This window comes from Ranitomeya variabilis, chromosome 6 (genome assembly GCF_051348905.1).
Source record: "Ranitomeya variabilis isolate aRanVar5 chromosome 6, aRanVar5.hap1, whole genome shotgun sequence".
NCBI lineage: Eukaryota > Metazoa > Chordata > Amphibia > Anura > Dendrobatidae > Ranitomeya > Ranitomeya variabilis.
The window spans coordinates 1,837,208-1,864,584 of NC_135237.1; the positions used below are offsets into that span (position 1 = coordinate 1,837,208).

The window sequence follows — 27,377 nt, forward strand, 5'->3', positions numbered from 1 at the left end:
GGTAACGGACTGCGTTACACGGCGGCATAACGCGGTGTAACGCAGCCATTAACCCTGTGTGAGCGCTGACTGGAGGGGAGTATGGAGGGGGCACTGACGGAGAGTAGGAAGGGGCGAATTCGCGGCCGGAATGTGCCCGTCTCCTGGCGACTGTGACCGATCAGCGATGCGGGATTTCCGTGACAGACAGACAGACGGGACAATTATATATAGATGTCTTATATTGTACGAATGATTGATGAAGAACGTCTATACCTACTCCGTACGAGCAGAGACGGCGCCGTGCTGTGTGGGTTTGATAAAGTCCCCATTTTTTACTTTGAATTCCATGGAGTGCGGCCGTCCCTTTTTTGCATTTATCTGGATGTAGGCAAGTATTGGATACATTGCTGGGGAGGCCCGAGGAGCCGCCACTTGGCATATGGGCTGTTCCATTTTTTTTTTTCAATATACACGCATATATACACAAACACACACATGGGCAGACATATCGCCTGTTCAACCTGTGCACAGGGGCCCAGAGCGGGAGGGGGCCCCCGACGGACATACAGAGCAATGAATGTGAATGCCAGGCGGCGGCAGTATTACTGCTAACAGGAGAAGCCGGGGGGCCGCTCTGCTGCACACATGTGATATGACAGGTAAACGGGCCCCCTCCTCACCTGCTAGCATATATTATACTGCTGTGGTGAGGTGAGGTGACAGGTAGCAGGACCAGGAAGAGAGGAGGGAGGGGGAGGGCCTCTCAGTCAGTGACTCACTGTCGCTTGCTCTGCTTGTGACTCACTGTTCCTGTGCAGTACTTCGTGCACTCTTCCCAGAGCCTCAGTGATCCGCGGACTGGGTCTTTACATTACACATGAAAATGGGGGGGGGGGGGGGGGAGGAATGAATTAATCACTGGTCTAGGTAGGTGAAGGGCCGGCCCCCCTGGAATAAATGTATTAAAATGATCGATCCACTATGTAGGAGGTGGATGTGGATAGAGATCTACAGAGGGCCTTCCCGACATGCCCCGTACTAGTACAGCGCATGTCGTGTCTCCCCCTTTGATGTGGGCGCCGGCGCTGAGCCCACATCAAAACCGGGACATGTCGGCTGTTTTGTACAGCTGACATGTGCACGCAATAGCGGCAGGTGGGATCTTGATCCACCCGCCGCTATTAACCTGTTAAATGCCGCTGTCAAACGCTGACAGCGGCATTTAACTACTGCTTCCGGCCGTGCGGCCAGAAATGATCGCACCGACCCCCGTCACATGATCTGAGATCGGCGATGCTTCAGCATTGTAACCATAGAGGTCCTTGAGACCTCTATGGTTACTGATCCCCGGTAGCTGTGAGCGCCCCCCTGTGGTCGTCGCTCACAGCACACCTGCAATTCAGCTACATAGCAGCGATCTGATGATCGCTGCTATGTAGCAGAGCCGATCAGGCTGTGCCTGCTTCTAGCCTCCCATGGAGGCTATTGGAGCATGGGAAAAGTAAAAAAAGTTTTAAAAAATATGAAAAAAAATAAAAAAATATTAAAGTTTAAATCACCCCCCTTTCGCCCCATCCAAAATAAAACAATAAAAAAAAAAAATCAAACCTACACATATTTGGTATTGCTGCGTTCAGAATCACCCGATCTATCAATAAAAAAAAAAGCATTACCCTGATCACTAAACGTTATAGCAAGAAAACAAATTCGAAACGCCAGAATTATGTTTTTTTGGTTGCCATGACATTGCATTAAAATGCAATACCGGCCGATCAAAAGAACGTATCTGCACCGAAATGGTATCATTAAAAATGTCAGCTCGGCGCGCAAAAAATAAGCCCTCAACCGACCCCAGATCACGAAAAATGGAGACACTACGGGTATCGGAAAATGGCACAATTTTTTTTTTTTTTTTTTTTTTTTAACAAAGTTTGGAATTTTTTTTTCACCACTTGGATAAAAAATAACCTGGTCATGTTAGGTGTCTATGAACTCGTAGTGACCTGAAGAATCATAATATCAGGTCAGTTTAAGAATTTAGTGAACCTAGCAAAAAAGCCAAACAAAAAACAAGTGTGGGACTGCACTTTTTTTGCAATATTACCACACTTGGAATTTTTTACACATTTTCTAGTACAAGACATGGAAGGAGGGGAGCGACAAACGAAAGTGCAAAACCGCAAAAGGGCCGCTGCGTAAAGGGGTTGGTTATATGGAGAGCACAGTGACATTTGTGCATGGTTCCGCCTTACAAGCACTTCTGTGATTGGCTGACAGGATGATCTTCTGTGCACATGTGACATCCATGGCACGACTGCTTTGTGTTCTCTTCAGTTGTTACGTACGGAACTTACACTTATTCCTTAGGCTGCCGTCACACTAGCAGGATGTGGTCAGGATTTTACATCAGTATTTGTAAGCCAAAACCAGGAGTGGAACAAAAGAAACATCTGCTCCACTTCTGCATTTATCACCCACTCCTGGTTTTGGCTACAAATACTGATGTAAAATCCTGACCACATACTGCTAGTGTGACGGCAGCCTTAGGGTATGTTTCCACGTTCAGGAAACGCTGCGTCCAGATGTTACAGCATAGTGGATGGGATTTTATGAAATCCAGACTCCACTATGCGTTTAAAAACGCATGCGTTGTGCGTTTTTCAAAACGCTGCATGTTGCTACTATGAGCAAAACACGCAGGTACACCGCAGGTGACCTGCCAGTGACCTCAGGTGCAGTTTTGGTCAGGATTTTACTTGCATAAAATCCTGACCAAAGACTGATGCAATCCTGAAAGTGGAGACATACCCTTAGAGTTGATCGTTGCGTTCTAAACTGATAATAAATATTACAACCTATATGTTTACTATGGAGGGGGGGGACGGGAAGATTTCTTGCACAGGGGCCCTCTGCACTCTGTGTCCGCCCCTGTATGTGTGTGTATATATATATATATATAGAGAGAGAGAGAGAGAGAGAGAGAGAGAGAGAGAGAGAGAGTATACACATATACTGTTGTGTGTAAAAGCGTTTGCCCCCTTCCTGATAACACAAGTAATCACAAAATACAGTTTTTAAGTGAATGTCTTCATTATTAAGTGAAAAAACTAAACCTACAGAGCCCTGTGTGAAAGTGTTTGCCCCCCCCCCCCCACTTTAAAACATAAATTAACTGTGCTTCATCACATCTTCGGGAGCTGAGATAACATTCCCAAACAACATCCAGGCCTGATCACTGCCACCAATGTTCTCAATCAAGAAATCACTTCAATAGGACCTGCCTGACAAAGTGATGTACACTAAAACCTCCTCAAAAGCTAGATGTCATGCCACAATCCAAAGAAGTTCTGGAACAAATGAGAAACAAAGTACCGTATATACCCGAGTATAAGCCGACCCGAGTATAAGCCGAGACCCCTAATTTTGCCACAAAAAACTGGGAAAACTTAATGACTCGAGTATAAGCCTAGGGTGGGAAATGCAGCAGCTACCGGTAAATGTCAGAAGTAATAATAGACACCAATAACAGTAAAATTAATTGAGACATCAGTAGGTTAAGTGTTTTTGAATATCCATATTGAATCAGGAGCCCCATATAATGCTCCATACAGTTTATGATGGCCCCATAAGATGCTCCATACAAAATACGCCCCATATAATGCTGCACAAATGCTGATTATGGCCCCATAAGATGCTCCATAGAGATACTTGCCCCATATAATGCTGCACAAATGCTGATTATGGCCCCATAAAATGCTCCATAGAGATATTTGCCCCATATAATTGTTACCACTATACTCACCTCCACCGGTTCCGGGGCTGTCTCTGCCGGCACCGTGCTCACTGCTCCTTCTTCCTCCTCAGTCGTCGCTCCTGCCCCGCTGCCTGCTTCTTCCTGGTCTGGTTCCCAGCGCGTGTCTCTTCGGGCGCGTCGGCGCGCCTCCTCTCTGCAGCGTGTCACGCGCCTTGTCTCCTCCCGTCCATTCCTTAGAGATCGGGCGTGCACACACTCCTCCTCCTTATCCTGCTCTGCGACCTGACCCGGCAGTGTTGTTTGGCCAATGGGGGGTTTGCATCTAGTATTTCAGGCCGCCCTCTCCTTGTGGAGGCGCCTGACTGTTGAGTTTTGCTCTGAGTTCCTGCTCTGGTTTTGCTCATCTTTCCAGGCCCGTCCTGCTGTCTCTGGTCAGACTTCTGATCGCAGTCTCTTTACCTTTTCCCCAGCTCCTTGTTCCGTACACTCCTTTTCCTCTGCATCTTCTGGTTTCTCTGTTCACCGCTTCCTTGGTCACCTCTCCCATACGTCCTCAGCTCCGTTCCTTGTCTAGTTCTCCTCTCCCGTCCTCGTTGTCTCCTTTCCTGAGCCGATCCCTGGTCCTGGCATCTGTGGTACTTGTGGCCTCCGAGTTTGCTTCCTAACTGTCCCTGTATAGGGGTTGTCTATACTGGTTCGCTCACTTGAAGGAGCTTCGGTATCACGGTCCAGTGGGTCCACTCTTGTCTACCACCGCTTCTGGCATAACAGTCCGCCCCCGGCATAACAATAATGCTACACAAATGCTGATTATGGCCCCATAAGATGCTCCATAGACTATTATGCCCCATATGCTGTTGCTGCAATTAAAAGAAAAAAAATCACATACTCACCTCTTGTCGCTCAGGCCCCAAGCACTTGCTATAGTCACCTGTCCTCGTTCCACCGCCGGTGCCGCTGTGTCTTCCGGGTCTCTGCACTGACGTTCAGGCAGAGGGCGCGCACTGACCACGTCATCGCGCCCTCTGACCTAAGCGTCACAGCAGAGGATGCGGAAGACGGAGCCCGGCGGTGGAACGAGGACAGATGAATATCGCGCAATGCTGCTCACCCTCCCAATTATACTCACCTGCTCCCGGCGCGGTCCCTGGCAGCTTCCCTGATGGTCTTCTCCGGGCACTGACAGCTTCTTCCAGCATTGAGCGCTCATTACAGTAATGAATATGCGGCTCCACCCCTATGGGAGTGGAGTCGGGTCGATATTCATTACTATAATAAGTGGTACCATGTGACCGCTCAACACTGGAAGAAGCTGTCAGCGCCCGGAGACCATCGGAGATGCAGGGACCGCGCCAGGAGCAGGTGAGTATGTGACAGCCGCTGCTCCCCCTCCCCGCCGACAATGACTCAAGTATAAGCCGAGACGGGCACTTTCAGCCTAAAAAAAATGGGCTGAAAATCTCGGCTTATACTCGAGTATATACGGTAATTGAGATTCATCAGTCTGGAAAAGGATATCAACCATTTCTAAAGCTTTGGGACTCCAGCAAACCACAGTGAGAGCCATTATCCACACATGGCAAAAACATGGGTCAGTGATGAACCTTCCCAGGAGTGGCCGGCTGACCAAAATTACACCAAGAGCGCAGTGACGACTCAACCAAGAGGTCAAAAAAGATGCAACAACTACATCCAAAGAACTGCAGTCCTCACTTACCTCAGTTAAAGTCAATGTTCATGACTCCACAGTAAGAAAGAGATTGTGCAAAATGGGCTGCATGGCAGAGCGCCAAGATGAAAATCACTGCTCAGCAATAAGAACATAAAGGCTCTTCTCAGTTTTGCCAGAAAACATCTTGATGATCCCCAAGATTTTTATGAAAATACTCTGGTGGTGGTGGTAGTGTGATGGTCTGGTGCTGTTTTGCTACTTCAGGACCTGGAAGACTCTGTGGTAAATGGAACCATGAATTCTGTCTACAAAAAATCCTGAAGGAGAAGGTCTGGCTATCTGTTCTTGACTTCAAGCAGAAGCACACTTGGGTTATGCAACAGAACAATGATCCAAAACACAAGGGCAAGTCCACCTCTGAATGGCTTAAGAAAAACAAAATTAAGACTTTGGAGTGGCCTAGTCAAAGTCCTGACCTTAATGTGATTGAGATGCTGTGGAATGAGCTTATTAACCCCTTACTGACCTCAGACGGGATAGTACGTCCGAGGTCAGCTCCCCTGCTTTGATGCAGGGCTCCGCGGTGAGCCCGCATCAAAGCCGGGACATGTCAGCTGTTTTGAACAGCTGACATGTGCCCGCAATAGCGGCGGGTGAAATCGCGATTCACCCGCCGCTATTAACTAGTTAAATGCCGCTGTCAAATGCAGACAGCGGCATTTAACTACCACATCCGGCCGGGCGGCCGGAAATGAGCGCATCGCCGACCCCGTCACATGATCGGAGGTCAGCGATGCTTCAGCATTGTAACCATAGAGGTCCTTGAGACCTCTATGGTTACTGATCGCCAGTAGCTGTGAGCGCCCCCCTGTGGTCGGCGCTCACAGCACACCTGATTTTCTACTACATAACAGCGAACAGCAGATCGCTGCTATGTAGCAGAGGCGATCGTGTTGTGCCAGCTTCTAGCCTCCCATGGAGGCTATAGAAGCATGGCAAAAGTAAAAAAAAATATATAAAAAAAATGTGAAAAAAATAAAAAATATATAAAAGTTTAAATCACCCCCCTTTCGCCCCAATCAAAATAAATCAATAAAAAAAAAATCAAACCTACACATATTTGGTATCGCCAAGTTCAGAATCGCCCGATCTATCTGGAGCGCCCCCACACCGCCGCAGGGCCGAGGGGTACCCGGAGCCGGGCCTCTGAGTCTCAGTTCTGGGGTTGTCACGGTGGCTAGACCCGGTCCGTGGCCCTGTCTGTCAGTGGGGGACGTCCGGTGGAATAAGTGGTGTTGTAACGGTGCAGTTGTGGGGTGCAGGTCGCGGTAAATAATGAGGACACCAGGTTGCAGTCTCTTTACCTCTTTACTGGAGATCTCTGAGTCCTCAGTCCAGAATACGGTTCACCAGGCTGCGCAAGTCCGGCCGGTCCAATGACACTTCCAGAGTTCTCTTCACAGGAGGAAATCTGTGCCTTCCCCCTAGCGCTATGTGTTGTAGTCCTTCCCTGCTGTGCTCACGGAAAGTACCCCACAACTGTTGTGTCTGTTTCTGATGTTCCCTCACAACTCGACTAGATGTTCTGCTAATCCTCCGTCCCTCCCTGAGGTTCGGGTAGGAACGGCACCCGTTTGACGGGTAGGCCTGGAGTTCTTCCGGGACCCTAGAGACGCCCCTCTCCCACAATTGCCTCCCAAGACTTCATAGGTGATTTGAGTTAGACAGCCCGCCTTAGACTGACTGTCCTGCCGCTGTTTGGAGTATTGCTTGAAGCTGAATGTTACATAGTTATTAAGGTTGAAGGAAGACTTTAAGTCCATCTAGTTCAACCCATAGCCTAACCTAACATGCCCTAACATGTTGATCCAGGGGAAGGCAAAAAAACCCCATGTGGCAAAGAGTAACTCCACCATGGGGAAAAAAATTCCTTCCCGACTCCACATACGGCAATCAGACTAGTTCCCTGGATCAACGCCCTATCAAGGAATCTAGTGTATATACCCTGTAACATTATACTTTTCCAGAAAGGCATCCAGTCCCCTCTTAAATTTAATTAATGAATCACTCATTACAACATCATACGGCAGAGAGTTCCATAGTCTCACTGCTCTTACAGTAAAGAATCCGCGTCTGTTATTATGCTTAAACCTTCTTTCCTCCAGACGTAGAGGATGCCCCCTTGTCCCTGTCTCAGGTCTATGATTAAAAAGATCATCAGAAAGGTCTTTGTACTGTCCCCTCATATATTTATACATTAAAATAAGATCACCCCTTAGTCTTCGTTTTTCCAAACTAAATAGCCCCAAGTGTAATAACCTATCTTGGTATGGCAGACCCCCCAGTCCTCTAATAACCTTGGTCGCTCTTCTCTGCACCCGCTCCAGTTCAGCTATGTCTTTCTTATACACCGGAGACCAGAACTGTGCACAGTATTCTAAGTGTGGTCGAACTAGTGACTTGTATAGAGGTAAAATTATGTTCTCCTCATGAGCATCTATGCCTCTTTTACTGCATCCCATTATTTTATTTGCCTTTGTAGCAGCTGCCTGACACTGGCCACTGAATATGAGTTTGTCATCCACCCATACACCCAGGTCTTTTTCATTGACGGTTTTGCCCAGAGTTTTAGAATTAAGCACATAGTTATACATCTTATTACTTCTACCCAAGTGCATGACCTTACATTTATCCCCAGTAAAGCTCATTTGCCATTTATCAGCCCAAGCTTCTAGTTTACATAAATCATCCTGTAATATAAAATTGTCCTCCCCTGTATTGATTACCCTGCAGAGTTTAGTGTCATCTGCAAATATTGAAATTCTACTCTGAATGCCCCCTGCAAGGTCATTAATAAATATGTTAAAAAGAAGAGGGCCCAATACTGACCCCTGTGGTACCCCACTGCTAACCGTGACCCAGTCCGAGTGTGCTCCATTAATAACCACCCTTTGTTTCCTATCCCTGAGCCAGCTCTCAACCCACTTACACATATTTTCCCCTATCCCCATTACTCTCATTTTATGTAACAACCTTTTGTGTGGCACCGTATCAAAAGCTTTGGAAAAGTCCATATATACTACGTCCACTGGGTTCCCTTGGTCCAGTCCGGAACTTACCTCTTCATAGAAGCTGATCAAATTAGTCTGACATGAACGGTCCCTAGTAAACCCGTGCTGATACTGGGTCATGAGGTTATTCCTCTTCAGATACTCCAGCATAGCATCCCTTAGAATGCCCTCCAGGATTTTACCCACAGTAGAGGTGAAGCTTACTGGCCTATAATTACCGAGTTCAGTTTTTGCCCCTTTTTGAATATTGGCACCACATTTGCTATACGCCAGTCCTGTGGTACAGACCCTGTTATTATGGACTCTTTATAGATTAATAATAATGGTCTATCAATGACTGTACTTAATTCCTGCAGTACTCGGGGGTGGATCCCATCCGGGCCCGGAGATTTGTCAATTTTAGTGATTTTTAGATGCCGCCGTACTTCCTGCTGGGTTAAGCAGGTGACATTTAATGGGGAATTTTTGTTATCACTGATCATATTGTCGGCCATGGGATTTTCTTTTGTAAATACTGATGAAAAAAAGTCATTTAGCAGATTGGCTTTTTCCTCATCCTCATCCACCATTTCACCCAGACTATTTTTAAGGGGCCAACACTGTCATTTTTTAGTTTCTTACTATTTATATAGTTAAAGAATATTTTGGGATTATTTTTACTCTCTCTGGCAATGAGTCTCTGTCTCAATCTTTGCTGCCTTGATTTGCTTTTTACAGAATTTATTTAATTTTCTGTATTTATTTAATGCCTCCTCACTACCTACTTCCTTTAATTCTCTAAATGCTTTCTTTTTGTCCCTTATTGCGCCCCTTACAGCTCTATTTAGCCATATTGGTTTCCTCCTATTTCTAGTATGTTTATTCCCATACGGTATATACTGTGCACAGGTCCTATCCAGGATGCTAATAAATGTCTCCCATTTTCTTTGTGTATTTTTGTGTCTCAGGATATCGTCCCAGTTAATTGCACCAAGATCCTCTCTCATCCGTTGGAAATTTGCCCTCCTGAAGTTTAGTGTCCTTGTCACCCCCCTACTACACATCTTATTAAAGGAGACCTGAAAACTTATTATTTTGTGATCACTATTCCCCCAGTGACCCCCAACCCTTATATTTGATATACGGTCTGGCCTGTTGGTTAATATTAGGTCTAGCAGTGCCCCTCTCCTTGTTGGGTCCTGAACCAGTTGTCAGAGGTAATTGTCTCTCATAGTTGTCAGACCCCGATCACCTTTGCTGGAACTGCAGGTTTCTGTTCCCCAATCTATTTCAGGGTAGTTGAAGTCCCCCATAATAATGACTTCTCCTTGAGTCGCAGCTTCATCTATTTGCTTTACGAGGATATCCTCCATTGCTTCCATTAGTTTTGGAGATTTATAACAAACCCCTATCAGTAATTTATTATTTTTTCCCCCTCCCCTTATCTCCACCCACAGGGACTCTACATTTTCATTAGATTCACCTATATTATCACGCAGGATGGGTTTTAAGGTCGATTTTACATATAGACACACCCCACCCCCTCGCTTATCTGTACGGTCATTTCTGAACAGGCTATAGCCCTGCAAGTTAACAGCCCAGTCATGGCTCTCATCCAGCCACGTCTCAGATATCCCCACCATGTCATAATTATGCTCCAACAACATTAGTTCTAATTCATCCATGTTGTTGGCGAGGCTTCTGGCATTAGTATACATGCACTTGATGTTACTCTCTGTACCTCTATTCTTTCTTAAATTACTAACTGTTCTAACCCCACCCCCCATGCCACCGCCACCCCCAACTTCCTTATTTGTGCCCAGGTCTCTATCTGCACTATCTTCCCCTCCTATAAAATTAATACCCTCCCCCCCAATCCCTAGTTTAAACACTCCTCCAACCTTCTAGCCATTCTCTCCCCCAGCACAGCTGCACCTTCCCCATTGAGGTGCAGCCCGTCCCTAGCGTAGAGCCTGTAGCCAACTGAGAAGTCGGCCCAGTTCTGCAGGAACCCAAACCCCTCCTTCCTACACCAATTCCTGAGCCGCTTATTAACCTCCCTAATCTCCCGTTGCCTCTCTGGCGTGGCACGTGGTACAGGCAGTATTTCGGAAAATACCACGTTGGAGGTCCTTGCTTTCAGCTTGCAGCCTAATTCCCTGAAATCATCTTTAAGGACCTTCCACCTACCTGTAACTTTGTCATTTGTGCCAATGTGCACCATGACCGCTGGGTCCTCACCAGCCCCTCCCAGTAATCTGTCCACCCGATCAGCGATGTGTCGGACTCGAGCGCCAGGTAGGCAGCACACCGTCCGACGATCCCTGTCTTTGTGACAGATTGCCCTATCTGTTCCCCTAATAATGGAGTCCCCCACTACCAGCACCTGTCTGGCCTGCCCTGCTCTCCTATTTCCCTCCTTACTGGAGCAGTCACTCCTCCGGCTTTCAGAGGACATGCCTGGCTGCAGCAGTGCTACCCCTGTACTGGCACCCCCCTCATCTGCCAACTTATTGGGGTGTGCCAGATCAGGACTAGCCTCCCTGGCACTCTTCCCTCTACCCCGCCTTCTATCTGTCACCCAGCTAACTGCCACACTGTCCTGCAGCTCCATCCTACCATCCCCCTCCTCATCTATCCCATTGAGCGTCTGCTCTGTGAGCAGAAGACTCCTCTCCATATTGTCTATGGATCTCAGTGTTGCCAGCTGCACATTTAGATCCAGTATCTGGGTTTCCAAATGCACAATGTGCTCACATCTCGCACAGCAGTATGCACCCTCGACCGGCTGGTCAAGGACTGCATACATGTGGCAAGATGTGCACTGGATGGCATTAACAATTGTGGAGCACATTTCCTAATGGGGATTGCACCAGACAGAAGCGTTAAATAAAAATAAATACAAAGTATTAATTAAACCAAAAAAAAAAAAAAAAAAAAAAAAACAGAAGCAATTCCTCCCTTGGAAACTCCCTGATTCCAAAGTCACTGAATCACAAGTCACACACTTACCGCCGTTCACACTTACGCTCAGGTCACACTCAGCTCGCTCACACTCGCTGTGCTGAAGATTTATAGATTTATTTTTTTTTTTTTCTCTCTATCTCCCCTCAACAGCAATCCACCTTGCTGTTCAGATGTTATTCTACTCCCTCGGCGTTCCGGCCGCCGGTTGTGCGCCTCAGTAGGATGTTGCTTCGGTCTTACAGCACGACTCCTACTGGTATTCTCCTTCTTGCTTTGATCTCGTTTCTCACTCAGCACAATCTATCTCGCTTCTAGTCCTTTCTTGGGCACCGCCGCTACCCGGAGCAGGCACGGTCCCGTTACGTTCGTTCTCGTTGCCAAGCCTCTGTCAGGATCCCACCCCTGACAGAGACCCTACTGTATCTTCCCCCACAACACCCTCTGCCACAAGGTGTTGCCTGGTTCCAACCCAGTCAGCTTTCTGAACTAACTTCCTGCCTGACCCCCAGTTTACCCACTATGGTGGGGAGTGGCCTAATAAATAGCGCCCTTAGCTCCCCCCGGAGGCCCGGCTGTGAAATGTATTGGTGTCTGTGATACCTGATCAGATGAACTCCTTCAGTGCCATCAGACGCACCATAGCTCCCCATAGTGGCGGAGCCACAGTACTGCAACGACCAGGACTCTGGGGCGCTGCATATCAATAAAAAAAAAAAAATTAACCTGATCGCTAAACGTCGTAACGAGAAAAAAAATCGAAACGCCAGAATTACGTTTTTTTGGTCGCCGCGACATTGCATTAAAATGCAATAACGGGCGATCAAAAGAACGTATCTGCACCGAAATGGTATCCTTAAAAACACCAGCTTGGCACGCAAAAAATAAGCCCTCACCTGACCCCAGATCATGAAAAATGGAGACGCTACGAGTATCGGAAAATGGCGCAATTTTTTATTTATTTATTTTTTTAGCAAAGTTTGGAATTTTTTTTCACCACTTAGGTAAAAAATAACCTAGTCATCTTAGGTGTCTATGAACTCGTACTGACCTGGAGAATCATAATCGCAGGTCAGTTTTAGCATTTAGTGAACCTAGCAAAAAAAAGCCAAACAAAAAACAAGTGTGGGATTGCACTTTTTTTGCAATTTCACCGCACTTGGAATTTTTTTCCCGTTTTCTAGTACACGACATGGTAAAACCAATGATGTCATTCAAAAGTACAACTCGTCCCGCAAAAAATAAGCCCTCACATGGCCAAATTGACGGAAAAATAAAAAAGTTATGGCTCTGGGAAGGAGGGGAGCAAAAAACGAACACGGAAAAACGGAAAATCCCAAGGTCATGAAGGGGTTAAGGTTGTTCATGCTTGGAAAGCTCCAATGTGACTGAATTACAAGAAATCTGCAAAGATGAGCGGCCAAAATGTCTCCAGAGCGTTGGAAAAGACTCATTGCCAGTTATCACAAACGCTTGATTGGGCTTGTTGCTGCTAAGGGCGGCTGAACCAGTTATTATCACTTTCTCACACAGGGCCCTGAAGGTTTGGATTTCTTATTTCCTTAACAATAAAGACCTTCATTTATAAACTGCATTTTGTGGTTGCTTGTGTTATCTTTGTCTAATAGTTACATTTGTTTGCTTTAAGGGTGACAAACATGCAAAAGAATAGGAAATTGGGAAGGGATGAACACTCTCACACAACTGTACACATACACGAATGCAGTTCTGGCAAAAATTGAGACCACCACATCAAATCCCTGTCATGGCCGCCCAATCTCCAGATCTGAACCCCACTGAAAACCTCTGGAATGTAATCAAGAGGAAGATGGATAGTCGCAAGCCATCAAACAGAGAAGAACTGCTGACATTATTGTACCAGGAGTGGCATAAGGTCACCTAAAATCAGTGTCAAAGACTGGTGGAAAGCTGCCAAGACGCATGAAAGCTGGGATTAAATATCATGGTTATTCCACAAAATATTGATTTCTGAACTCTACCATTCTATGATTCTATGATTCTACGAAGAGTTAGAAGGGACCTCCTGGGTCATCTGATCCAACCCCCTGCTCAAAGCAGGATTCACTAAACCATCCCAGACAGATGTCTGTCCAGCCTCTGAAAACTTCCATGGAAGGAGAATTCACCACCTCTGGTGGCCGCCTGTTCCACTCATTGATCACCTTAACTGTCAAAAAGTTTTTTCTAATCTAATCTGTGTCTGTGTATATACAGCTCTTGCAAAAATGAAGAGACCACTGCAAAATGTTCACTTTGTCTGATTTTCCTCTTTATAGGTATATTTTTGAGTAAAATGTAAATTGTTCTTTTATTCTATAAACTACTGACAACAGGTCTCCGAAGTTCCAAGCAATAAATTTTGTATTTATTTTCTGAAAATGAGAAATGGTCAAAATAACAAAAAAATACATTGCTTGCAGACCTCAAATAATGCAAAAAAAACAAGTTCATGATCATTTAGAAACAACAATACTAATGTTTTACCTCAGGAAGAGATCAGAAATCAATATTTTGTGGAATAACCATGATTTTTAATCCCAGCTTTCATGCGTCTTGGCAGCTTTTCTCCAGTCTCTCACACTGATTTTAGGTGACTTTATGCCACTCCTGGTACAATAATGTCAGCAGTTCTTCTCTGTTTGATGGCTTGTGACTATCCATCTTCCTCCTGATTACATTCCAGAGGTTTTCAGTGGGGTTCAGGTCTGGAGATTGGGCGGCCATGACAGGGATTTGATGTTGTGGTCCTTAATCCACACCTTGATTGACCTAGCTGTGTGGCATGGCGCATTGTCCTGCTGGAAAAAAACAGTCCACAGAGTTGGGGAACATTGCCCGAGCAGAAGGCATCAACTGTTTTTCCAGGATAACCTTGTATGCGGCTTGATTCATACGTCCTTCGCAAAGATTAACGTGCCCAATTCCAGCCTTGCTGAAGCCTCCCCAGATCAACACCTGGTCTTCTAATGGTTAGATGGAGACCTGGAGAGGCGGACAAGCCAGTGTCTTGCACCCACTGTGAAATTTGGTGGAGGATCGGTGATGATCTGGGGATGCTATAAACAGCGCCGCCATCAAGGCATTACTGCCCTGACTGGCATATGGGACCCGATAAGCAGAGGGGGCCCGTATCGGGCCCCATCTCTTCTGTTCACTGGGCCCCAGCGGCAGGATTCTGCACACTGCAGTAACTGAACCTGTGTCTATTGCTGTGCGAGCCCAATCAGAGGCTGGCAAGTGACGTCAACGTGCATGTCACTGGTGTATGGCGTTACTGTCATTCGCCGGTGAGTCCTCACTTGAAATGTATGGAGTGGTCTTCACCGCTGGACCGTGGCCAGGAAAGGAGAAAGTTATATTTTTTTATTTTTATTGAATGCGGCAAGTCACAATATGTTTCGACGGCAGGATGGAGACACATGAATCTGCCGTCGAAACATATTGTGACTTGCCGCATTCGATCAGGAGGCAGGATGGAGACATGGGACAGGATGGAGACAGATGGAGCAGGAATATGGGGCAGATGAGGCAGGATCATGGGACAGATGGGACATGATCATGGAGCAGGATCATGGGACAGATGGTGCAGGATGGAGACATGGGGCAGAAACATGGGACAGGATTTAGACATGGGGCAGGATGGAGACAGATGGGGCAGGAACATGGGGCAGGATGGAGACAGATGGGGCAAGAACATGGGGCGGCATGGAGACATGGGGCAGGGTGGAGACAGATGGGGAAGGAACATAGGGCAGGACAGAGACAGATATGCAGGATCATGGGCCAGGATGGGTACGATCATAGGCCAGGATGGGGAAGGATGGAGACAGATGTTCAGGATCATGGGGCAGGATGGAGATAGATGAGACAGATGGGGCAGGAACATGGGGCAGGATGGAGACAGATGGGACAGGATGGAAACTCATGGTGCAGGATGAAGACAGATGGGGCAGGAACATTGGGCAGGATGAAGACAGATGGGGCAGGAACATGGGGCAGGATGGAGACAGATGGGACAGGAACATGGGGCAGGATGAAGACAGATGGGGAAGGATGGAGACAGATGTGTAGGATCATGGGGCAGGATGGAGATAGATGGGGCAGGAACATGGGGCCTGATGGAGACAGATGGGGCAGGATGGAAAAATATGGTGCAGGATGGAGACATGATGCAGGATGAAGACAGATGGGGAAGGAACATAGGGCAGGATGAAGACAGATGGGGCAGGATGGAGATCGATGTGCAGGATCATGGGCAGGATGGAGACAGAAGGGACAGGATGGAGACAGATGGGGCAGGGTAGAGACAGATGGGGCAGGAACATGGGGCAGGATGGAGACAGATGGGGTAGTAACATGGGGCTAACATGGGGCTGGATGGAGACAGATGGGGCAGGAACATGGGGCAGGATGGAGACAGATGGGGCAGGAACATAGGGCAAGATGGAGACAGGGCAGGAACATGGGGCAGGATGGATACAGATGGTGCAGGATCATGGGGCAGAATGGAGACAGATGGGGCAGGATGGAGACACATGGTGCAGGATCATGGGGCAGGATGGAGATATGGTGCAGGATGTAGAGACGGTGCAGGATGGGAGAACATATGGCTGGAGCCAAGAATGAGACACACGGGGGCAAGGATGGGGGATATTATTACCATAGGGGCTAATTAAGGGATATTATTACTGCAGTGATGTATTTATTTTATTTTTTTGAGGATAACGTTTTAAATGGGGGGGCACTTCTCTTACTGTGCAGAGTGACACTATGTCTCCTTTTTGTCCTTCAAGTGGTGTAGTGTAGAAGTTGGGGAAAAAAATAAGTAATGTGGTCTGCAAGTGGTGCTCTAGATAACTGTTATTTCCTGCAGAGACGAGTCCTGGCTGAAAGAAGTGATGGTGGTCTGTGCTGGATGAAAAGCAAAGATGAAGGACTTCACCTAGAGACGTCACTGGTGAGTCAGTGTGTTACCTGTACAGTGACACTATACACTGTATACTATATACAGAGGTCTTGTGTAAAATGTCACCAGTGATCACTGTATTACCTTTACACTCCCACTGTATACAGAGCACCTGTGTACAATGTCTCCAGTGATCACTATATTACCTGTAAAATAACACTATACAGAGCTCCTGTGTACAATGTCACTGGTGAGCACTGTATTACCCGTACACTATATATATATATATATATATATATATATATATATATATATATATATAGCTGTGTATAATGTCACTGGCGAGCACTGTATTACCTTTACACTGACACTATATACAGAGCTCTTGTGTATAATGTCACCAGTGAGCACTGTATTACGTGTACACTGACACTAAACACTGTGTAATATATACAAAGTTACTGTGTATAATGGCTCTTATGGTAAAATTAGTATTGTTTTTTATTAATGAACATTATTGTAGTATTTGGTCACTATGTGGTGGTAATATGTGGTCTGGTCATGGTGTGGCTGTATTTGTTTCTTGTATGTGGTATTATAGGTCACAATGTGGTGGTAATATGTGATTCAGTCATGCTGTGGTGGTATTTGTCCTTTTGTATGTGCTATTGTTTGATCACTATATGGTGGTAATATGTGGTCTGGTCATGGTGCAGCGGTATTTGTTTCTTGTTTGTGATATTATCCGGTCACAATGTGGTAGTAATATGTAGTCTGGCCATGGTATGGTGATATTTTTTCCTTGTATGTGCTATTATTCAGTCACTGTGTGGTAGTAATAATAATAATAATAATAATAATAATTTTATTTATATAGCGCCAACATATTCCGCAGCGCTTTACAACTTATAGAGGGGACTTATACAGACAACAGACATTACAGCATAACAGAAATCACAGTTCAAAACAGATACCAGGAGGAATGAGGGCCCTGCTGCTCGCAAGCTTACAATCTATGAGGAAAAGGGGAGACACAAGAGGTGGATGGTAACAATTGCTTTAGTTATTTGGACCAGCCATAGTGTAAGGCTCGGGTGTTCATGTAAAGCTGCATGAACCAGTTAACTGCCTAAGTATGTAACAGTACAGACACAGAGGGCTATTAACTGCATAAAGTGTATGAGAACATGATGGAGGAACGTGATTATGTTGTTGTTTTTTATTAATAGGCCACACAGGGATAATTAGGTTAATGCGTTGAGGCGGTAGGCCAATCTGAACAAATGAGTTTTTAGTGCACGCTTAAAACTGTGGGGATTGGGGATTAATTGTATTAACCTAGGTAGTGCATTCCAAAGAATCGGCGCAGCACGTGTAAAGTCTTGGAGACGGGAGTGGGAGGTTCTGATTATTGAGGATGCTAACCTGAGGTCATTAGCAGAGCGGAGGGCACGGGTAGGTTGGTAGACTGAGACCAGAGAGGAGATGTAGGGTGGTGCTGAGCCATGGAGTGCTTTGTGGATGAGGGTAGTAGTTTTGTACTGGATTCTGGATTGGATGGGTAGCCAGTGTAATGACTGGCACAAGGTAGAGGCATCGGTGTAACGGTTGGCGAGGAATATGATCCTGGCAGCAGCATTCAGGACAGATTGGAGCGGGGAGAGTCTGGTAAAAGGTAGGCCAATTAGTAGAGAGTTACAATAGTCCAGACGAGAATGAATAAGTGAGACAGTAAGAGTTTTTGCAGAGTCGAAAGTAAGAAAAGGGCGAATTCTGGAAATGTTTTTGAGATGCAGATAAGAAGAGCGAGCCAGTGATCGGATGTGGGGGGTGAATGAAAGCTCGGAATCAAGGATGACTCCAAGGCAGCGGGCATGTTGCTTTGGAGTAATGGTGGAACCGCACACAGAGATGGCAATGTCGGGCAAAGGTAGGTTTGTAGAGGGAGAGAACACGAGGAGTTCAGTTTTTGACAGGTTCAGTTTCAGATAGAGGGAGGACATGATGTTAGAGACAGCGGTAAGACAATCACTGGTGTTTTCTAAAAAGGTCGGCGTGATAACAGGAGAAGAGGTATATAATTGGGTGTCGTCAGCATAGAGATGGTACTGAAAACCAAATCTACTGATTGTTTGTCCAATAGGGGCAGTATACAAAGAGAAGAGGAGGGGGCCTAGGACTGATCCTTGAGGAACCCCAACAGTAAGGGGAAGGTGAGAGGAGGAGGAACCAGCAAAACAAACAGTGAAGGATCGGCCAGAGAGATAGGAGGAGAACCAAGAGAGAACGGTGTCCTTGAGGCCGATGGAGCGGAGCATAGTGAGGAGGAGCTGATGATCCACAGTGTCGAATGCTGCGGAGAGATCCAAGAGAATTAGCATGGAATAGTGACCATTAGATTTAGCTGTTAGTAGGTCATTAGAGACTTTAGTGAGGGCAGTTTCAGTAGAGTGTAAAGAGCGGAAACCAGATTGAAGAGGGTCGAGAAGAGAATTATCTGAGAGATAGCGGGTAAGACGGGAGTGGACCAGGCGTTCCAGGAGTTTAGAGATGAAGGGAAGATTAGAGACAGGTCTATAATTAGCGGCACAATTTTGATCGAGGGAGGGCTTTTTAAGTAGTGGATGTATGATGGCATGCTTAAATGAGGAGGGAAAAATACCGGAAGTGAGGGAAAGGTTGAATATTTTTGTTAGGTGAGAGGTGACAGCCGGGGAAAGGGACTGGAGGAGATGCGACGGAATGGGGTCGCTGGTGCAAGTGGTCGGGCGAGAAGATGCAAGGAGCCTGCTTACTTCTTCTTCTGTAACTGGTTCAAAGTCAGAGAGTGAACTAGATGCAGTGGGGGAGGGAGGACAGTGCTTGGTATGAAGAGATTGGGAAATGATTTCCTGTCGAATGTGGTCAATTTTTTCTTTGAAGTAATTGGCCAGATCGTCAGCGTGGAGATCTGTGGTTGGGGCCTGCTCTCTTGGGTTGAGTAGGGACCGGAAAGTGTCAAAGAGACGTTTAGGGTTATTGTAATATGTGGTCTGGTCATGGTATGGTGGTATTTGTTCCTTGTATGATATTATTTGGTCGCTGTGGTGGTAATATGTGGTCTGGTCATGGTGTGGTGGTATTTATCCCTTGTATGTGGCATTATTTGGTCACTGGTGGTAATATGTAGTTTGGTCATGGTATGGCTGTATTTGTTTCTTGTATGTGCTATTATTCGGTCACTATGTGGTAGTAATATGTAGTCTGGTCATGGTATGATGGTATTTGTTCCTTGTATGTGATATTATCCGGTCACAATGTGGTAGTAATATGTAGTCTGGCCATGGTATGGCGGTATTTTTTCCTTGTATGTGCTATTATTCGGTCACTATGTGGTAGTAATATGTAGTCTGGTCATGGTATGATGGTATTTGTTCCTTGTATGTGATATTATCCGGTCACAATGCGGTAGTAATATGTAGTCTGGCCATGGTATGGCGGTATTTTTTCCTTGTATGCGCTATTATTCAGTCACTGTGTGGTAGTAATATGTGGTCTGGTCATGGTATGGTAGTATTTGTTCCTTATATGGTATTATTTGGTCGCTGTTGTAGTAATATGTGGTCTGGTCATGGTGTGGTGGTATTTATCCCTTGTATGTGGTATTATTTGGTCACTGGTGGTAATATGTAGTTTGGTAATGGTATGGCTGTATTTGTTTCTTGTATGTGCTATTATTCGGTCACTATGTGGTAATATGTAGTCTGGTCATGGTGCAGTGGTATTTGTCCCTTCTATGTGATATTATTTGTCATTTTAAAAAATGAAAAATAAATAAAAATTAACCTAAAGAGCATTGGATATTTTAACAAATGTTTAATAGGATAGAGTAGGGCCCGGCCAAAAGAGGCTACCTTATCGTGGTGATAGATTAAAAAATCTTTTGACCAAAACAAAATGTGCTGGCTATGTGTGTGATCTGGTGATGGGAATTGTTAATGTGTAATTGGTGAGGATGTTGTGCAGAAGTGGAATGTTTCCAAGAGAGGGTGCTGGAATTGTAGACGGTTTGAGGGGTGGAGGTGGAGCTGGGGTGGAGCCCGGGTGGAGACTCAAGAAGGCCCCCAAGATTTTGCCAGTATGGGGACCCGAAATTCCTAATGGCAGTCCAGGTTATAAATAATGGATGATTACACCTTAAACCACCCGGCATACTTCGGCTATATTCTCTACTTAATTTACTTGATATATACATTGTTTGTGATTGGGGCCTTTTACTAATGGGGCTCCTGCAGTTTCTCACCCACCAATTTGTCGTTGTGTCTGTATGTTTGGATTTTTTGTAGGTCTTTTGTAACATTTTGTATTTCATAAAGTTTAAATATTATAAATGCATGATTGCTATGATTTCAGTCTTCGCACCCATTGTGGGGGTTTTTCTATGTCTCTAGTGCCTTTTGGCCTTTTGGGACATCTTTCGATTTTCAGGATTACAAATTTCCATTCGCTTATTGAAGGGCAATACTTACCTCAGAAAACCCCTTTCCATTTCATGCTATCAACAATGGATTCACATGGAAGAGAAATGTCACAATGCCTGCAAAAGAAAATAATTTATTCATACAAGAAAGGTGAAGGCTACAAGAAGATCAGCGAAGCTTTACTTACCAGTTCGATACTGTGTTTTTGCTTGTTTTCTTTACACAGTACTAAATGCTAATCTTGAAGCTCTTCTTTTCTCTCCTCAGCGCCCTGGGATGCCCTCTGGGGCCCGGATGCCACATCAGGGTGCTCCCATGGGCCCTCCAGGACCCCCATTTGGTGGAAGTCCCTCTGTACGTCCTGGAATTCCACCTGCAGTAATGGAACCAACCAGAAAACGCTCAGCTCCAGCACAAGTTCAGCAACAAACAACACCCACGCAGGGTCGGAGCAGAAGGTGAGCGGGAACAATTCAAGACCATGAAATGGTCTAAACACTGTAACAATATAATAACTATTCACTCTTCTACTCCCAATATTTAGCACAAAGAGGCGGAAGATGGCGGACAAGATCCTTCCTCAAAGGGTAAGTTAAACATACCACAAATTAAGGCTGCAAAAAGAAGTCTCCCCATCAGGTCACACCCTCCTGTGAGTGCAGTTCCTATTTATCAGATCACACCCTAATGTGAGTGCAGTTTCTCTTTATCAGTTCACACCCTCCTGTGAGTGCAGTTCCTCTTTATCAGGTCACACCCTCCTGTTAGTGCAGTTCTTTATCAGGTCACACCCTCCTGTTAGTGCAGTTCTTTATCAGGTCACACCCTCCTGTGAGTGCAGTTCCTCTTTATCAGGTCACACCCTCCTGTGAGTGCAGTTCCTCTTTATCAGGTCACACCCTCCTGTGAGTGCAGTTCCTCTTTATCAGGTCACACCCTCCTGTGAGTGCAGTTCCCCTATATCAGTTCACACCCTCCTGTGAGTGCAGTTCCTCTTTATCAGGTCACACCCTCCTGTTAGTGCAGTTCTTTATCAGGTCACACCCTCCTGTGAGTGCAGTTCCTCTTTATCAGGTCACACCCTCCTGTGAGTGCAGTTCTTTATCTGTTCACACCCTCCTGTGAGTGCAGTTCTTTATCAGTTCACACCCTCCTGTGAGTGCAGTTCCTCTTTATCAGGTCACACCCTCCTGTGAGTGCAGTTCCTCTTTATCAGGTCACACCCTCCTGTGAGTGCAGTTCCTCTTTATCAGGTGACACCCTCCTGTGAGTGCAGTTCCCCTATATCAGGTCACACCCTCCTGTGAGTGCAGTTCCTCTTTATCAGGTCACACCCTCCTGTGAGTGCAGTTCCTCTTTATCAGGTCACACCCTCCTGTGAGTGCAGTTCCCCTATATCAGTTCACACCCTCCTGTGAGTGCAGTTCCTCTTTATCAGGTCACACCCTCCTGTTAGTGCAGTTCTTTATCAGGTCACACCCTCCTGTGAGTGCAGTTCTTTATCAGATCACACCCTCCTGTGAGTGCAGTTCCCCTATATCAGTTCACACCCTCCTGTGAGTGCAGTTCCTCTTTATCAGGTCACACCCTCCTGTGAGTGCAGTTCTTTATCTGTTCACACCCTCCTGTGAGTGCAGTTCTTTATCAGTTCACACCCTCCTGTGAGTGCAGTTCCTCTTTATCAGGTCACACCCTCCTGTGAGTGCAGTTCCTCTTTATCAGGTCACACCCTCCTGTGAGTGCAGTTCCTCTTTATCAGGTGACACCCTCCTGTGAGTGCAGTTCCCCTATATCAGGTCACACCCTCCTGTGAGTGCAGTTCCTCTTTATCAGGTCACACCCTCCTGTGAGTGCAGTTCCTCTTTATCAGGTGACACCCTCCTGTGAGTACAGATGCTCTTTATCAGGTCACACCCTCCTGTGAGTGCAGTTCTTTATCAGGTCACACCCTCCTGTGAGTACAGTTGCTCTTTATCAAGTCACACCCTCCTGTGAGTACAGTTGCTCTTTATCAGGTCACACCCTCCTGTGAGAGCAGTTCCTCTTTATCAGGTCACACCCTCCTGTGAGTGCAGTTCTTTTTTATCAGGTCACACCCTCCTGTGAGTGCAGTTCCTTTATATCAGATCACACCCTCCTGTGAGTGCAGTTGCTCTTTATCAGGTCACACCCTCCTGTGAGTACAGTTGCTCTTTATCAGGTCACACCCTCCTGTAAGTGCAGTTCCTCTTTATCAGGTCACACACTCCTGTGAGTGCAGTTCTTCTTTATCAGTTCACACCCTCCTGTGAGTGCAGTTCCTCTTTATCAGGTCACACCCTCCTGTGAGTGCAGTTCCTCTTTATCAGGTCACACCCTCCTGTGAGTGCAGTTTCTCTTTATCAGGTCACACCCTCCTGTGAGTGCAGTTCCTCTTTATCAGGTCACACCCTCCTGTGAGTGCAGTTCCTCTTTATCAGGTCACACCCTCCTGTGAGTGCAGTTCCTATTTATCAGGTCACACCCTCCTGTGAGTGCAGTTCTTCTTTATCAGGTCACACCCTCCTGTGAGGGCAATTCCTCTTTATCAGGTCACACCCTCCTGTGAGTGCAGTTCTTTATCAGGTCACACCCTCCTGTGAGTGCAGTTCCTCTTTATCAGTTCACACCCTCCTGTGAGTGCAGTTCCTCTTTATCAGTTCACACCCTCCTGTGAGTGCAGTTCCTCTTTATCAGGTCACACCCTCCTGTGAGTGCAGTTCTTTATCTGTTCATACTCTCCCGTGAGTGCAGTTCCTCTTTATCAGGTCACACACTCCTGTGAGTACAGATGCTCTTTATCAGTTCACACCCTCCTGTGAGTGCAGTTCCCCTATATCAGGTCACACCCTACTGTGAGTGCAGTTCTTCTTTATCAGTTCACATCCTCCTGTGAGTGCAGTTCCTCTTTATCAGGTGACACCCTCCTGTGAGTACAGTTTTTTATCAGTTCACACCCTCCTGTGAGTGCAGTTCCTCTTTATCAGGTCACACCCTCCTGTGAGTACAGATGCTCTTTATCAGTTCACACCCTCCTGTGAGTGCAGTTCCCCTATATCAGGTCACACCCTCCTGTGAGTGCAGTTCCTCTTTATCAGGTCACACCCTCCTGTGAGTGCAGTTCCTCTTTATCAGGTGACACCCTCATGTGAGTACAGATGCTCTTTATCAGGTCACACCCTCCTGTGAGTGCAGTTCTTTATCAGGTCACACCCTCCTGTGAGTACAGTTGCTCTTTATCAGGTCACACCCTCCTGTGAGTACAGTTGCTCTTTATCAGGTCACACCTTCCTGTGAGTGCAGTTCCTCTTTATCAGGTCACACCCTCCTGTGAGTGCAGTTCTTTTTTATCAGGTCACACCCTCCTGTAAGTGCAGTTGCTCTTTATCAGGTCACACCCTCCTGTGAGTACAGTTGCTCTTTATCAGGTCACACCCTCCTGTGAGTACAGTTGCTCTTTATCAGGTCACACCCTCCTGTGAGTGCAGTTCGTATTTATCAGGTCACACCCTCCTGTTAGTGCAGTTCTTATTTATCAGATCACACCCCCCTGTGAGTGCAGTTCTTCTTTATCAGGTCACACCCTCCTGTGAGTGCAGTTCCTCTTTATCAGTTCACACCCTCCTGTGAGTGCAGTTCCTCTTTATCAGGTCACACCCTCCTGTGAGTGCAATTCCTCTTTATCAGGTCACACCCTCCTGTGAGTGCAGTTCTTCTTTATCAGGTGACACCCTCCTGTGAGTACAGTTGCTCTTTATCAGTTCACACCCTCCTGTGAGTGCAGTTCCTCTTTATCAGGTCACACCCTCCTGTGAGTGCAGTTCTTTATCTGTTCACACCCTCCTGTGAGTGCAGTTCCTCTTTATCAGGTCACACCCTCCTGTGAGTGCAGTTCCTCTTTATCAGGTCACACCCTCATGTGAGTGCAGTTCCTCTTTATCAGGTCACACCCTCCTGTGAGTACAGTTCCTCTTTATCAGGTCACACCCTCCTGTGAGTGCAGTTCCTCTTTATCAGGTCACACCCTCATGTGAGTGCAGTTCCTCTTTATCAGGTCACACCCTCCTGTGAGTACAGTTCCTCTTTATCAGGTCACACCCTCCTGTAAGTGCAGTTCCTCTTTATCAGGTCACACCCTCTTGTGAGTACAGTTGCTTTTTATCAGGTCACACCCTCCTGTGAGTTCAGTTCCTCTTTATCAGGTCACACCCTCCTGTGAGTACAGATGCTCTTTCTCAGTTCACACCCTCCTGTGAGTGCAGTTCCCCTATATCAGGTCACACCCTCCTGTGAGTGCAGTTCCTCTGTATCAGGTCACACCCTACTGTGAGTGCAGTTCTTCTTTATCAGTTCACACACTCCTGTGAGTGCAGTTCCTCTTTATCAGGTCACACCCTCCTGTGAGTGCAGTTCCTCTATATCAAGTCACACCCTCCTGTGAGTGCAGTTCCTCTTTATCAGGTCACACCCTGCTGTGAGTGCAGTTCCTCTTTATCAGGTCACACCCTCCTGTGAGTACAGTTCCTCTTTATCAGGTCACACCCTCCTGTGAGTTCAGTTCCTCTTTATCAGGTCACACCCTCCTGTGAGTACAGATGCTCTTTATCAGTTCACACCCTCCTGTGAGTGCAGTTCCTTTTTATCAGGTCACACCCTCCTGTGAGTGCAGTTCCCCTATATCAGGTCACACCCTCCTGTGAGTGCAGTTCATCTTTATCAGTTCACACCCTCCTGTGAGTGCAGTTCCTCTTTATCAGGTCACACCCTCCTGTGAGTGCAGTTCCTCTGTATCAGGTCACACCCTACTGTGAGTGCAGTTCTTCTTTATCAGGTCACACCCTCCTGTGAGTACAGATGCTCTTTATCAGTTCACACCCTCCTGTGAGTACAGTTTTTTATCAGTTCAAACCCTCCTGTGAGTGCAGTTCCTTTTTATCAGGTCACACCCTCCTGTGAGTGCAGTTCCTCTTTATCAGGTCACACCCTCCTGTGAGTACAGATGCTCTTTATCAGTTCACACCCTCCTGTGAGTACAGTTCTTTATCAGTTCACACCCTCCTGTGAGTGCAGTTCTTTTTATCAGGACACACCCTCCTGTGAGTGCAGTTCTTTATCAGGTCACACCCTCCTGTGAGTGCAGTTCCTCTTTATCAGGTCACACCCTCCTGTGAGTACAGATGCTCTTTATCAGTTCACACCCTCCTATGAGTGCAGTTCCTCTGTATCAGGTCACACCCTACTGTGAGTGCAGTTCTTTATCAGTTCACACCCTCCTGTGAGTGCAGTTCCTCTATATCAAGTCACACCCTCCTGTGAGTGCAGTTCCTCTTTATCAGGTCACACCCTGCTGTGAGTGCAGTTCCTCTTTATCAGGTCACACCCTCCTGTGAGTGCAGTTCCTCTTTATCAGGTCACACCCTCCTGTGAGTACAGTTGCTCTTTATCAGGTCACACCCTCCTGTGAGTTCAGTTCATCTTTATCAGTTCACACCCTCCTGTGAGTGCAGTTCCTCTGTATCAGGTCACACCCTACTGAGTGCAGTTCTTCTTTATCAGGTCACACCCTCCTGTGAGTACAGATGCTCTTTATCAGTTCACACCCTCCTGTGAGTACAGTTTTTTATCAGTTCAAACCCTCCTGTGAGTGCAGTTCCTTTTTATCAGGTCACACCCTCCTGTGAGTGCAGTTCCTCTTTATCAGGTCACACCCTCCTGTGAGTACAGATGCTCTTTATCAGTTCACACCCTCCTGTGAGTGCAGTTCCCCTATATCAGGTCACACCCTCCTGTGAGTGCAGTTCCTCTTTATCAGGTCACACCCTCCTGTGAGTGCAGTTCCTCTTTATCAGGTGACACCCTCCTGTGAGTACAGTTGCTCTTTATCAGGTCACACCCTCCTGTGAGTACAGTTGCTCTTTATCAGGTCACACCCTCCTGTGAGTGCAGTTCCTTTTTATCAGGTCACACCCTCCTGTGAGTGCAGTTCCTCTTTATCAGGTCACACCCTCCTGTGAGTGCAGTTCCTCTTTATCAGGTCACACCCTCCTGTGAGTGCAGTTCTTTATCTGTTCACACCCTCCTGTGAGTGCAGTTCTTTATCAGTTCACACCCTCCTGTAAGTGCAGTTCCTCTTTATCAGGTCACACCCTCCTGTGAGTGCAGTTGCTATTGATCAGGTCACACCATCCTGTGAGTGCAGTTCCTCTTTGTCAGGTCACACAGTCCTGTGAGTGCAGTTCCCCTTTATCAGGTCACACCCTCCTGTGAGTGCAGTTCCTCTTTATCAGGTCACACCCTCCTGTGAGTACAGTTGCTCTTTACAGGTCACACCCTCCTGTGAGTGCAGTTCCTCTTTATCAGGTCACACCCTCCTGTGAGTGCAGTTCCTCTTTATCAGGTCACACCCTCCTGTGAGTGCAGTTCCTCTTTATCAGGTCACACCCTCCTGTGAGTGCAGTTCCTCTTTATCAGGTGACACCCTCATGTGAGTACAGATGCTCTTTATCAGGTCACACCCTCCTGTGAGTGCAGTTCTTTATCAGGTCACACC

The 27,377-nt window shown here is 46.5% G+C and overlaps 1 protein-coding gene across 3 annotated transcripts in view; it reads left to right on the forward strand.

The window, feature by feature from the left end:
* Nucleotides 1–27,377, forward strand: part of SMARCD3 (SWI/SNF related BAF chromatin remodeling complex subunit D3) — a 281,961-nt gene that overhangs the window by 109,819 nt on the left and 144,765 nt on the right. For all 3 annotated transcript variants that reach the window (XM_077267719.1, XM_077267720.1, XM_077267718.1), the window contains exons 2-3: nucleotides 21,077–21,267; nucleotides 21,354–21,396. In XM_077267719.1, the coding sequence (XP_077123834.1) occupies nucleotides 21,077–21,267; nucleotides 21,354–21,396 (234 nt within the window). The remainder of the gene's footprint in view (nucleotides 1–21,076; nucleotides 21,268–21,353; nucleotides 21,397–27,377) is intronic.